We start from the raw sequence: 14,679 nt of genomic DNA, 5'->3' as shown, positions 1-14,679 counted from the left end.
CCACAAGCCACATCCACCAGCCAATCAGGTGCGAGTATGCAAATTAACCCAACCAAGATGGCTGCGGCCACTGAGAGAGCAGGAGGCTTGGGTTTCCGTGGCAATGGAGTAAGCCAAGCTTTCTACCTGCCCTGGCCTGCCTTGGCCTCCGCTTAAGGCTACAAAGTTTCAATTGTAGAAGATAAATAAATCCCAGATACCAGGGCCTCTGCTTGGGTCGCCGGGGGTGTGGCCAGCCTGCAAACCACCACAGACCTCTTGCCCAGGCCCCAAGGGAACCCCACCCTGATCTGGGACACCCTTCAGGGCAAACCAGCCGGCCCCCACTCCTGCACCAGGCCTCTATCCCATCCAATAAAAGAGTAATATGCAAATTGACCATCACTCCAACACACAAGATGGCTGCCCCCATGTGGACACAAGATGGCTGCCACAAGATGGCCAGCAGGGGAGGGCAGTTGTGGGGGACCAGGCCTGCAGGGGAGGGCAGTTAGGGGTGACCAGGCCTGCAAGGGAGGGCAGTTAGGGGCAAACAGGCTGGCAGAGGAGCAGTTAGGCATCAATCAGGCTGGCAGGGGAGTGGTTAGGGGGTAATCAGGCTGGCAGGCAGAAGCGGTTAGGGGCAATCAGGAAGGTAGGCAAGCAGTTGGGAGCCAGCAGTCCTGGATTGTGAGAGGGATGTCCGACTGCCCGTTTAGGCCCGTCAGACATCCTTCAAGGGTCCCAGATTGGAAAGGGTACAAGCTGGGCTGAGGGACATCTCCCCCCCCATGCACGAATTTCGTGCACTGGGCCTCTAGTATTGTAATAACTGTGTATGGTGTCAGATGGGTACTTGAAATATCAAGGGATTACTTTGTAAAGTATATAATTGTCTAACCACTATGCTGTACATCTGAAACTACTACTGTAAAAAAAAATGTCATCTCATTATTTTGCCTATGTCCAATTAATCAAGGCGTTATTCAGTATCTACTATGGGCTTTACACCCATAAAATAGGTTTTACTAATGTACAAGAACAGATTCAGTTGAGGCTTTGCTGTGACTGTTACTTGTACTTTATGTGCTATTTTTTCAGAGATATGCTTATATATATTAGTTCAATTAATTTAATATTTCTATCTTACTTGAAACTAAAATTTCCCTCATCAATGAAAAGGAAGAGGCAAAAGTCAAAACTAGAAAAGAGAGATTTAGTCTTGATCCAGACATGAGTCTGGTAACCTCTTTTTTCACAAAGACAGCAGGGGAGATTAGCAAGTTTAGAAATGAAAAAATAATAAAGTCAAACCTTCAATGTTAACAGAGTTCTTATAAAGCAAGCTAACTAAAGGCAACAACAACATAAAAGATGGCAAATGGCTTAATGCCAAGAATTAGGCCCCATCTCCCAGCGGCTCAGCTCCTTCCTTGTTGGTTCCTACTTCCTACTGCACAGCACTCAGCCTTCCCAGAAATACCCCATTCTTCTACTTACTCCTTTACCTTCCATTCCCAACTTGCACTTCCTCAGGTGGCTCTTTGTAGGAAAACAATAGGGTTTAGTACTTCACACTAAGTGGTGAGTGGTTGATAGGCTTAATCCCTCTTGTGCATTTAGCACCAAATTTGGAATTCACTATAAGGAATGGCCCCTCAAACTACATTTCTCCCTCTCCCAGAGAACAGGGTGTTGGGCAAAAAAGGAGCAGGGGATTAAGAATTACAAACTTCCAGTTATAATGTAAGTCATGGGGATATACTGTAAAGCATAGAGAATAAAGTTAATAATAATCACTATCTATGGTGACAAATGGTTACTAGGCTTATTGTGGTGATCACGTTGTAAGGTAAGTTATGTTGAATCACTATGTTGTACACCTGAAACTAATATAATATTGTATGTCAACTACAATAAAAAAATAAATAAAGTTGAATAATAGCTTTAGGCCATTCCACTCTAATAAAACTGTTACAACATTTAGAAGAAAAGAACAGGGAACTGAGAAGCCTGGGAAGTTCAGAAAGGCAGGGTGCAGGTGCTCCAAGGACATCCCTGCTCTCAACTCTTTGTTGTTCTCTAAAGCACCTTTGTCACTGAGCAGAAGAAACTGTGCTGGGCTGTCCTTGCAGACGCAGCAGCACCCCACCCTTCCCTTGGAAGGGGAAATACGCCATGTTCTAAAACCCTTTGCCAGCAGTTCCCGTTATGATTCCCCAGCAAGAGGCACCTGCCTGAGGTTTGCCAGATGAGAGAGAAGCAGGCCCCCATTCATCCCTGGCAGGAGGGCGGAGGATCAGGTAGGTGGCCTGTTAATGTATTGTTAGTCACACTCTCTAATGGGAGGGGCAGCTCTTCCAGGAGAGCTCCCGCCACCCTCACTCCTTGCTGTCAGCTTCCAGATTTCCTGAAAGCCAGTGGGGTTTTTCTTGACCTTCACTTCCCCAGCCTTAAGGATGGTTTTGGAAACGTCTGACCCCTCCCTGTTTTCTGTTTCCCCCGATAGAACTCTAGTTGACACGGACACTTTTACTGATTTGCTCATCCTCTGATGTCCCGAAAGTGAGATTGTTTTCCCATACCAAGAATATAAACCAGTGATGACTCAGGATGTGTTCTAAATTTATAATAAAGCCTATTTCTTGGTCTTTCCTAGTCATTTTATATACTCTTCTTGAAATCTCCTGCACCCCCTCCTTAAAAAAAAGTCAATGAAACAAATGAAAGCACCATCATACTTAGTTAAATTTTTTTATTTATTAGAGCTGCTATTGTTGTTTTGGTGTCTTTCTTTACACTGGAATTGTGACAAAGGGCCATTAATTTTACAGAAAGTGAAGAAAGGTAGGAAGGTTGCTTTAATTTTTCCCAAACCTGGCCAGAGGGAAAATTCACACATCCTTCAAGTTTATGAAACAGGCGTCGAATCCTTATTAAAATGGCCAGCAGAAGAAGGTCATCCCCGTTCACGTATTGGAGAACTGGAATCTCCTCAGGTTTTATCAGCTGTTCAGCAAAGGGAAAGAGAAGGGAAGCTGAGGACCCAGAATGGGAAGGTGCCTGTGGACCCAAGGAGGTGGGGAGGCTGGTGGCGGCACTAATTTGGGGTTGGATTCCCTTGAGTCTAATTATCTGTAGACTCAAGGGAATCCAATATATATATTAGCTCAATTAATTTAATATTACTCCAGGGTGTTACTCTGACCTGGACGAGGAATGAGCTGCAATGCTGTGGAGACTTGAGAGACTCAAGCAGGCCAGAGCAAAAAGAATTTGGACACTTTCAAATGCTTACAATTTATTCAAATAATTTGACCAGCATAAATTGAGGGGAGCACAAAGATGCTGAACTCTGTACCTTCCCTGGGAAACACCACGTTGGGGAGAGCATTGTGAGCGCTGGCCTGGAGGCTTGGAGGACACTGAGGGCAGCCCTCCTCAGAGGAGGGAGCACCCCAGCGGGGTTTTGAAGAAGGACTGGGATGATTACAATTCCTTTCCTTCTCCTAAAGGTGCCCTCCCTCCAGGAGGCCATTCCACATTAACCTTCCTTGGCCTCTGCTCTCCCCACTTCCTCACAGCCTTTGGTGATTCAGGCTGGTGTCTCTGTGCAGCTGCAGGGAAGGCGAATGGGTCTGCTCCACAGCCTTGCATGAGGAGCTTCCAGGCTGCAGCTCCCAGGGGTGGGGGTTCAGTGGGCAGGCTAACCAGAAGCTAAACCACTACCCTCTGCAAGCTGAGTGATCACTTACCTGCAAAAGACACCAGAACTCACAGTATTGCTCTGCATTTTCACCCCTCCCCCCACGAAATGAAAGGAAGGAGGAGAGGAAGGGAGGGAAGGAGGAAGGTGTATGAGATGGTGAGTAACAAGAATTAATCAGCATTTTTAACTTCCCTTCAATTCCAAGTCTCATAAAATGACAAAACTTTTGTAGAGAACAAATCAATAATGGTTCTAGAAAATAGGAAAAACTTTCATCATCAGAAATAACCTTGAGGAATTCCTAAACATAAAAAAGCAGATGGGACCATATCTAGAGTGATAAATGACCAACTGAAACCACTAACCCAAAACACACCCTTTCTGAGCTCCAAGTGAACAGAAATGAGAAGCGGGAGGGGCCCTGAGGTAAGTGTGAGGATGTCAGTTGGGAGGTAGCCCTCGTCCTCTCCTCTGTGTTGAGCCCCACTTGGGGCTGAGAGCCTGGCATGGGACTAGCCTTCGAAGCCTCAGCGGCACATGCCACTTCTCCACAGTTATCAGAAGCAAACTTCAGTGAGCAGAACATGGAGGAAAGCAGAGATTCTCAAACAAAAATGAACGCACACCAACAATCACCAAACACCTGAGGAAATTTGAGGGCATGACAGAGAGGCGCCAGGTTTACCTGTTAGAGATGCTTGTATTCAAGGACACAGAATTAGGAGCCAGAGGGAGATTATATATAAGAAAATATTGGCTATATATATTTTCTGAAGGCCTTGAGAGTATTGTTGTCAAGGAAAAGAAATAGCTAGAGAACCTCGAAGTTAATTCTATTTATATAAAAAAGATAGTTAACAGTAACCATTAAAATAAAATGTATTAAAAGATTGGTTCTGTTAGATTGAGGAAAGCAACAAAATCCATCTCGATGCTTTTTATAAGAGACACATCCACCTCAAAACTAGGTTGAAAGGTTGAAAGTCCAAGGATGGAAACAATGCACCAAGCAGGTGCTAACTAAAGAAAGCAGGTGTAGAAACTTAACATCAGATGGAATAGTGTTTAAGCCAAAGACCACTAAAAGAGAAATTGCAAATAATACACCTAGATATTAAAATATTTGTCAAAAAAAAACCCTCCAACATCCCTCACTGATACACTGAGTCAAATAATAGGCATAGCTGAAGACCAAATAAGTGAGGTGGAAGCTGGCACAGAGGTAAGGGGCACAACTCACCAGGAAGAGTATCAACATCTTTAATTTCATAACCATAGAGTTTTAAAATATACAAAGAAAAATCTGGTAGAAATAGTAGGAAAAATATGCTCTGTGTGGCTCAGCTGGTTGGGCATTGTCCCATGCATAAAAAGTTTGCTGGTTCAAATCCAGGTCAGGGCACATGCCTAGGTTTTGGGCTCAATCCCTGGTAACATCATTGATGGAACCATTAATGATGAGAATCAATGATTGGCTGCCTCCTGCACGCTCCCTACTGGGGATGGAGCCCACAACCTGGGCATGTGCCCTTGACTGGGATCGAACCTAGGACTCTTCAGGCCAAAGTAGAGCACTAGATATTAGAACTTGTGGCACAGGGCCAAAGAGGCATTCAGAGTGACAGGGTGGAGGTGGGGATGTGGTGCTGTTGATTAGATGGGATGGGTCAGAAACCTGAAGGAAGTGAGGCAGCAGCTATGTGCTAAATGTGGGAGCAACATTTTAGGCTGAAGGAATAGTAAGTGCAAAAGCTCTGTGGCAGGCACATGCCTGGGATTGTCTAGGAACAGCAAAAAGGAGCAGGTGAGTGATAAGAGGGCATATTGAAATAAGAAGTCCAGGTCAGGTACAGTATGTTATAGGACCTTGGCTTACTCTGAATAGGATTAGAAGCCACTGGATAGTTTTGACCAGACTTATGTTTTCCAAGTATCACTCCAATTATTATGTTGGAATAGACTTTAGGAAGACCTGAAGCAGGGAGATTCATTAGGAGGCTACTATAATCATCGAAGCAAGAGATAGATTAGATATGAGAGGCAGACATGTGAGAAGTCTTAGAGTCTGGACATAGGGTTTATAGGACTTGAAGATAATAGAAGTGGGGCTATGAAACATAAAGGAGGGTAACTAGTTCCAAGTCTTTTGCCTGAGTGAATGTATTGCCTTTTTTGGGAAATGGAGAAGATGGAGGGTGGAGTGAGCTTTCAAGTCGAATTTTGCTAAGTAAAGTATTTAATGTTCTCTTAGGCACCAAATAGAGGTGCAGGTTTGGAATCAGAGATTTGCAAATGTTAAGTTCATGGGAGATCTCCCTGGAGACAAAACAAAAAGGCTATCAGTATGTAGAGATATTTAAGGACAGCAGACTTAAAGACATCAAGAGAAGCCCAAGGTAAGCCCTGGAAGCCCTCAATATTTGGGGAAAAAAGAAGTGAAGAAAGCCAACAAAGAATAAGAGAAGGAAGCAAAATCAAGGGAGAGTAGTGATCTGGAAGCAATGGAGGACAAAGTGAGCAACAGTGTGTGTGTGTGAATTGCTAAGAGGTCATTAGATTTAGCATAAATTAACTAGAGTACATAGGAAATATTATAAGTAACATTTAAAAATAAAATGGACAAGTATGCTGGGAAATTCAGTCATGGGAAAACCTTTAGTACTTGTTAATTGGAAAACAAATATAAATTGAAGTCCTAACAATATAATCTGTATAGTTTAATCCAATTTTTATTTTAAAAAGATGTATGTATGTATCAATCCAAGATGGCTGCCAATGGGATGGCAGGCTGCAAGATAGTGTGTGAGTGAAAGGAGAGTACGTAGATGTGCAGGGAGTGTCTGTATTTTGAGTGAGGGACAGTTATATTCCACAGGACAGTTGGGTACTGGTGAACCAGGCTCCCCTGGCAGGGCAGCCTCTACTACTGCTGAAATCTCTCCCAGAGTAGCCAGCTCTGCCACAGAAACTGCACCATCTTAAAGGAGAGAGTGGCTGAGATTGGAAGCCCAGTCTTATATTCACCTGGGGAGACCTTGGATACCTCCCAGGACCCTACAACCACAACACCCAGGGACCAACTGCCTCAGCTGTGAACCCACAACACTGAGAATCCAGCCTCCCGACCACAGGCACCTAAAATGTTTGTCCAGGGGGAGACAAGGTGGTGGCCAAATATGCAGATGGGTCCTGTGCCTTCTCACAGAGCAGATAGAAGGAACAGCTGAATCGGATAACAACCAGCAAGAATTGGTGAATTAAACACAGCTGGTGAGGCAATCCGTGGACAGAAAGGTCAGAGATTGCCTAGAGGGAGTCAATGCAGAAGAGAGAGAGCTACATAACCAGACATCCTGAGGAGTGAACACAGGGAGACAAAGAAACAGCCCCCATACAAAAGAAAACAGCCCCCATACAAAAGAAAAAGGAAGTAAACAAAATGGAGGCAAGCAATATGTCAGAGAAAGAATTCAGAGCAATGGTCAAAAGGATGGAAAACAAATCCAACAATATGTGTAAGAACCAAGAGGAAATGAAGAACCCAGAAGAAATGAAGAAAGACATCACTGCAATAAAGAACACAATAGAAAGCATCAACAGTAGACAAAAAGAAGCAGAGGACTGCATCAGTGAGCCAGAAGACAAGGTAGAAAAAAATACCCAAGCAGAGCTGCAACTGGAAAAAAACCTTAAAGGACAGGAGGAGAGCCTAAGGGAACTTTGGGAAAACACAAAATGAAACATCTGAATAATAGGGGTACCAGAAGGAGAGGAAACTGAGCAATGATTAGAACACCTGTTTAAAGAAATAGTGACAGAAAACTTCCCTGATATTGGAAAGAAAAAACTCACATAAGTCCAAGAAGCTCACAGAGCCCCAAACAAGATGAACTCAAAAAAGCTGACACCAATGCACATTATAATTAAATTGACAAACACCAACAACAAAGCAAGAATCTTAAAGGCTGCCAGGAAGACACAAAGTTACCTACAAGGGATCTCCCATCAGACTATTGACTGATTTCTTAACAAAAACACATCAGGACATAAAGGAATGAAATGAAATATATGAAGTCATGCAAAGCAAGAGTCTGAATCCAAGAATACTGTACCCAGCAAGGCTATCAATCAAAGTTGTGGGTGAAATCAGGAGCTTCACAGGCAAAAAAGGACAAAGAGAGTTTATTACCACCAAACCAGCAATGCAAGAAATGCTAAAGGGTCAGCTGTAAAAAGAAGAAACGGGAAGGGAAGAAGGAACACAGGCATAAAGAATAAAAATGGCAACAAACAAGTACCTATCAATAATAACTTTAAATGTAAATGGATTAAATACTCCAATCAATAGACATAGGGTAGCTGAATGGATAAGAAAGCATGACCCATATATCTGCTGTCTACAGGAAACCCACCTCAGAACAAAGGACTCACACAGACTGATAGTGAAGGAATGGAAAAAGGTTTTTTAGGTGAATGGAAATGAAAAAAAAAAAAAGATGGAGTAGCAATACTTATATCTGACAAATTAGATCTCAAAGTGAAGGCTGTAATAAGTGATAAGGAAGGCCACTTCATAATACTAAAGGGAGCAATTCAACAAGATATAACTCTAGTAAACATATATGCACCCATTACAGGAACACCCAAATACATTTAAAAAAAAACAAAAAAACAACTTCTGGAGGATATCAAGGGAGAGATTGACAGCAATATAGTCATAGTAGGGGACTTTAATACCCCACTATCACCATTGGATAAAACCTCTAAACAAAAAATCAGCAAAGAAACAGCAATCCTAAATGACTCACTAGATCATATCTAATTAATTGACATCTTCAGAACATTCCACCCCAAAGCCAAAGAATATACATTCTTCTCAAGTGCACATGAGACATTTTCAAAGGTAGACCACATATTGGGACACAGGAAAAGTCTCTTCAAATTTAAGAAGACAGAAATCATATCAAGCATCTTCTCAGATCACAATGGCATAAAATTAGAAATCAACTACAATAAAATCAATGGAAAAAATCAAACACATGCAGGCTAAATAGCATGCTATTAAATAATGATTGGGTTACCAGAGAGATCAAAGAAGAAATAAAAAGCATCATGGCAACACATGACAATGAAAACACAACAATCCAAAATCTATGGGATACAATAAAAGCCATCTTGAGAGGGAAATTCATAGCTCTACAGGCCTACCTCAAAAAACAAGGAAAAATGGTAATAAATTATCTAACCTTACAACTTAAAGAGTTAGAAAGAGAGCAACAAGAAAAGCCCAGTGTAAGCAGAAGGAAGGAAATAATAAAGATCAGAGCAGAAATAAATGACATAGAGACCAAAAAACAATACAAAAGATCAACAAAACCAAGAGCTGGTTCTTTGAAAGGATAAACAAGATTGATGAACCTCTACCCAGGCTCACCAAGAAGCAAAGAGAGAGAACCCAAATAAACAAAATCAGAAATGAAAGAGGTGAAGTAACAACTGATCCCACAGAAATACAAAAGATTATGAAAAAATACTATGAACAACTCTACTCCAACAAAATGGACAACCTAGATGAAATGGACATATTCTTAGAAAAATACAAGCTGCCAAAACTCAATCAGGAAGAATAAAAAACCCTGAATAGGCCAGTAACTACCAAAGAAATTGAAGCAGTGACCAAAAATATTCCAGCAAACAAAAGCCCTGGTCTGGATGGCTTTACAGGGGAGTTCTACCAAGCAGTCAGAGAAGAACTAAAACCTATTCTCCTCAGACTATTCCAAAAAATTCAAGAGGAAGGCACACTTCTAAGCTCTTTCAATGAAACCAGCATTACCCTAATCCGAAAACCAGATAAAGACATGACACACAAAAAAAGAGAACTACAGGCCAATATCCTTGATGAACATAGATGCTAAAATCCCCAACAAAATTCTAGCAAATCAGATTCAGCATTACATTAGAAAGATCATACACCATGACCAAGTGGAATTTATTCTGGGGATGCAAGGATGGTATAATATCAGCAAATCAATAAATGTGATACATCACAGCAAACAAATTGAGAGACAAAAATTACATAATCATATCAATCAATACAGACAAAACATTTGACAAAATCCAACACCCTTTCTTGATAAAAACTCTCAGCAAAGTGGGAATAGAGGGATCATACCTCAACATAATAAAAGCCTTATATGACAAACTTACAGCCAATATCATATTCAATGGGCAGAAAAGAAACTCATTTCCCCTAAATGGGAACAAGACAGGGATGTCCACTTTCACCGCTCCTGTTCCATATAGTACTGTAAGTGCTAGCCATAGTGATCAGACAAGAAGAAAAAATAAAAGGCACCTGCATTGGAAAAGAAGAAGTAAAACTCTCCTTATTTGCAGATGACATGATACTATACATAGAAAACCCCAAAGACTCCATCAAAAAACTACTAGATCTAATAAATGAATTTGGCAATGTAGCAGGATACAAAATTTACACCCAGAAATCTATGGCCTTTTTATACACCAATAATGAACTCACAGAAAGTAAAACTAAAAAAACAATCCCATTTACCTTCGCAACAAAAATATTAAGATACCTAGGAATAAACTTAACTAAGGAGGTAAAAGAGCTGTACTCGGAAAACTACAGGACATTGAAAAAAGAGATAGATGAAGACATAAACAAACAGAAGAAAGAGATAGATGAAAGAGATAGATGAAGACATAAACAAACAAATCCATGTTCATGGATTGGTAGAATCAACAGCATTAAAATGTCCATACTACCCAAAACAATCTATAGATTCGATGCAATCCCCATTAAAATACCAATGGCATATTTCAAAGAGCTAGAACAAATTCTCCAAAAATTCATCTGGAATAAAAAAAGACCCCGAATAGCCACAGCAATCCTGAGAAAGAAGAACAAAGTTGGAGGGATCACAATACCAGATATCAAGCTATATTACAAAGCCATGGTTCTCAAAACTGCCTGGTACTGGCACAAGAACAGACATATAGACCAATGGAACTGAACACAGAACCCAGAAATCGACCCAAGCCATTATGCTCAATTAATATTTGACAAAAAAGACAAGAGCATACAATGGAGTCAAGACATTCTTTTCAATAAATGGTGCTAGGAAATTTAGTCAGATACATGCAAAAAAATGAAACTAGATTACCAACTTACACCATACACAAAAACACACTCAAAATGGCTAAAGGACTTAAATGTAAGACGGGAAATCATAACAATCCTACAAGACTCCATAGGCAGCAAAATAGCAGACATATGTCGTAGCAATATCTTTACCGACACAGCTCCTAGGGCAATGGAGACTAAGGAGAAAATAAACAAATGGGACTACATCAAAATAAAAAGCTTCGCCGAAACCGGTTTGGCTCAGTGGATGGAGCGTCGGTCTGCAGACTGAAGGGTCCCAGGTTCGATTCCGGTCAAGGGCATGTACATTGGTTGCGGGCACATCCCCAGTAGGGGTGTGCAGGAGGCAACTGGTCGATGTTTCTCTCTCATCGATGTTTCTAGCTCTCTATCCCTCTCCCTTCCTCTCTGTAAAAAATCAATAAAATATATTTAAAAAAATAAATAAAAAGCTTCTGCACAGCAAAAGAAACCATCAACACAACAACAAGAAAGACCACTGTATGGGAGAACATATTTGCCAATGCTATTTCAGATAAGGGTTTAATCTCTAAAATTTACAGAGAACTCATACAACTTAACCAAAGGAAGAGAAATGATCCAATAATAAAAAAAAAAGGGCAAAGGACCTAATTAGACACTTTTTGAAAGAGGTCATACAGAAGGCTGAGAGACATATGAAAACATGCTCAAAATCACTAATCATCTGAGAGATGCAAGTCAAAATAACAATGAGATAGCATCTCACACCTGTCAGAATGGCTATCATCAACAAACGACAAGTGCTGGTGAGGATGTGGAGAAAAAGGAATCCTCATGCACTGCTGGTGGGAATGCAGACTGGTGCAGCCACTGTGGAAGACAGTATGGAGTTTCCTCCAAAAGTTAACAATGGAACTCCCATTTGACCCAGTAATCCCACTTCTAGGACTATATCCCAAGAAATCAGAAACACCAATCAGAGAGGATATATGCACCCCTACGTTCATAGCAGCACAATTTACAATAGCTAAGATTTGGAAACAACCTCAGTGCCAATCAGCAGATGAGTGGATTAAAAAACGGTGGTACATCTACACAATGGAATACTATGCTGCGGTAAAAAAGAAAGAGTTCTTATCATTTGCAACAGCATGGATGGAACTGGAGAGCATTATGCTAAGTAAAATAAGCCAGTCAGAGAAAGATAAATATCACATGATCTCACTTTTATGTGGGATATAATGGTCAACATAATATGATGAACAAAAATAGATCCAGAGACAAATGGCAGAGGAGGTAGGGAGGGGTGGTTAGAGAGCAACCAAAGGACTTGTATGCATGCATATTAGCATAACCAATGGACACAGACACTGGGGCCATAGGGGCTTGCCTGGGGTGGGAATGGCTGGGTAGTGGGGGGGTCAATCAGGGAAAAAGGAGACATATGTAAAACTTTAGACAATAAATAATCATAATAATAAAGAGCTAATATGCCAATGGTTGGGATGCCGTAATGTGTAACAACCCATCACAGGAGGCTGCCTGTGCATTTGCAGCGGGGTGTTGCTCCAGAGATGGGGTGGAAGTGGGGAGGTGCCCGGAGGAGGCGGGACCATCCCATGCCGGGGAGGGCAGGGTTGAGAGCCCGTAGCGTCCCCCTCACCAGTCCTTCCTCACCCTCCACTGGCACTCAGAGTGCCCCGCCGCCCACCTGCCAGGGGAAGGAGCACAGTGCAGCAGGCAGAAGGCTTCCACACTCTCCTCTGGCGCCATGATGGGGCGGAGCTGCTGTGTTGCTCTGGAGACGGGGCAGAAGTGGGGAGGCGCCCAGAGAAGGCGGGACCAGCCCAAGGCAACTAGAGGGACTGAGGGCAAGGCTCGAAGCGGCCAGAGAAGGCCGGAGGGGTCGGGGACTGGGCCAGGCACGCTGGAGCTCTGCGTGGAGAGGTTCAGGTGTCAAGGCAGGGTGGCAGGTGGGTGGGCAGGGCCACGCAATTTCATGTTCTGGGCTCCTAGTACATATATCAAAGATGTATGTAAGTAATTTGTAAATGCATAGAAAAGAGAAATACACACCAAATTTTGGGTTATGGTTACCTTTGGGAAAGGAATTAGAATAGAAAAAAGGATAAAAAGAAAATCTCATTTTTAAACTTTGTATATTTCTATATTATTTGAATCTTCAAATATGAGAATGTATTCACATGTTCCATTTGTATTTTTAAAAAATCCAAAGACAGGCTGATCATGAGGACAATGAGAAAAGTAAAAACTTTAACACTAAATTTTTTCTTTTGCATCAAAGTGACTGTTTTTCTGATTAAAATTTATTTCTAAAGAGGGAGAGGAGAGTGAGCACATTTTGCACATTTTTAAAAATAAATATACTAGAGGCCCAGTGCACAAAATTCATGCACAGGAGGCAGGTGTCCCTCAGCGCGGCCTGTGCCCTCTCACAGTCTGGGACCCCTCACTCCTTACTGCCTGCCTGCTTGCTGCTCCTTACTGCTCTGCTTGCTGCTCCTTAGTGCTGCTGCGAAGGCTCCTGCCACCACCACTGCACTTGCCAGCCTTGAGCCGGCTTCTGGCTGAGCGACGCTCCCTGACCACCAAGGGGCAGCTCCTATGTTGAGTGTCTGCCCCTGGTGGTCAGTTCATAGCTACCAGTCATTCCACCATTCTGTCGATTTGCATAGTAGCGTTTTATTATATACTAGCGTTCCCGTTGCAGGAAAAATCCTGCAATAGGGTTTCCTGCTGCACTCTAGCCCGCCCTGCCTGCTCTCCTTCCTTCTCCCCCAGCCCTGCCTCTGCTCCTCCTTCTCCTCCCCCCCTTCCCCCCGGCTTGCTTGCTTCTCCACAGCTTTGCTCCCTTCTGAAGCTCTTGGCTTCTTTCTACATTGTCTTGATATGCAAAATAGCCGCCATCTTGGTTGGGGTAATTTGCATACTCATCCTGATTGGCTGGTTGGCCTGGCTTGGCATAGCGAAGGTGTGGTCAATTTGCATATTTGTCTATTATTAGGTAGGATGATTGTACCAAATGTACAAGGCTATATTGTAAATTTCTATGTCTGGACCCTGAATAGCCACTTGCAGTAGCCAGACTGGTTAAATGCAGCTAGGATAATTGATAGCAATTGTAGATGCTTTCTTTCTGTTGTCTGAATCTGAAGTCCCCCTTCTCTTTATGAGATATTCCTGCCTGGGCTGAATATTGAGGTCATACTTCCACTTAATTAAAAGTATAAACTTTAGAGGTTGAAGACACCTTAGAAGTTGGAGCAGTCTCTTCCTTTAATAATTGATGAAACAAAGGTCAGAGTTAAAGGGACTTGTTCAAAGCCACACAGTATATATGCTACATAAGTATACAGACACACAGATCTGTATCTATTTCTACACCTGTGTATATATTTCATCTTTATTGAAGTATAACTGTTAAATTCTACATCTATCTTGAGCTGTCACTGACTGATGCCAAGCACCATGCATAGTACTTTACATTCTTATTGAATCTTCACCACAATTGATATTGTAGGAATTATTATCCCCATTTTATAGATGAGGTGTGGAGGACAGACCCATGAGCTAGACGTGGGCGAGACAGAAACTGCTTCCCCTAAACCCTCAGGGAGTTACTGTAATAGACACTTTCCTTCTGACATAAACAGAATCTCTGCTTTAAGCTCCATGGTGTGCAGGTTCTAGGATGACCCTTGTCCTGACCTGGGCACACATGTAAGGCATTTTCCTTTACCTGGGATGGGTCCAGGGCCAGGGCCCCATCCCTTCTGCCTTGTTCTGTTAATTCTTTGGTGCCTGTCAAGCAGTGTGGAGG

General features: G+C 42.3%; 1 protein-coding gene across 1 annotated transcript in view; it reads right to left on the bottom strand.

The window, feature by feature from the left end:
• Positions 1-2,717: 2,717 nt before the first annotated feature.
• Positions 2,718-14,679, bottom strand: part of ERICH6 (glutamate rich 6) — a 69,514-nt gene continuing 57,552 nt past the window's right edge. Inside the window, exon 14 of the mRNA XM_054710190.1 lies at positions 2,718-2,988. Within this exon, the coding sequence (XP_054566165.1) occupies positions 2,725-2,988 (264 nt within the window). The 3' untranslated portion in view covers positions 2,718-2,724. The remainder of the gene's footprint in view (positions 2,989-14,679) is intronic.

The sequence above is a fragment of the Eptesicus fuscus genome, chromosome 3, assembly GCF_027574615.1.
Source record: "Eptesicus fuscus isolate TK198812 chromosome 3, DD_ASM_mEF_20220401, whole genome shotgun sequence".
Lineage (NCBI taxonomy): Eukaryota > Metazoa > Chordata > Mammalia > Chiroptera > Vespertilionidae > Eptesicus > Eptesicus fuscus.
Note: the sequence above shows the minus strand (reverse complement) of the source record. Positions and strands in the feature narration are given on the sequence as shown.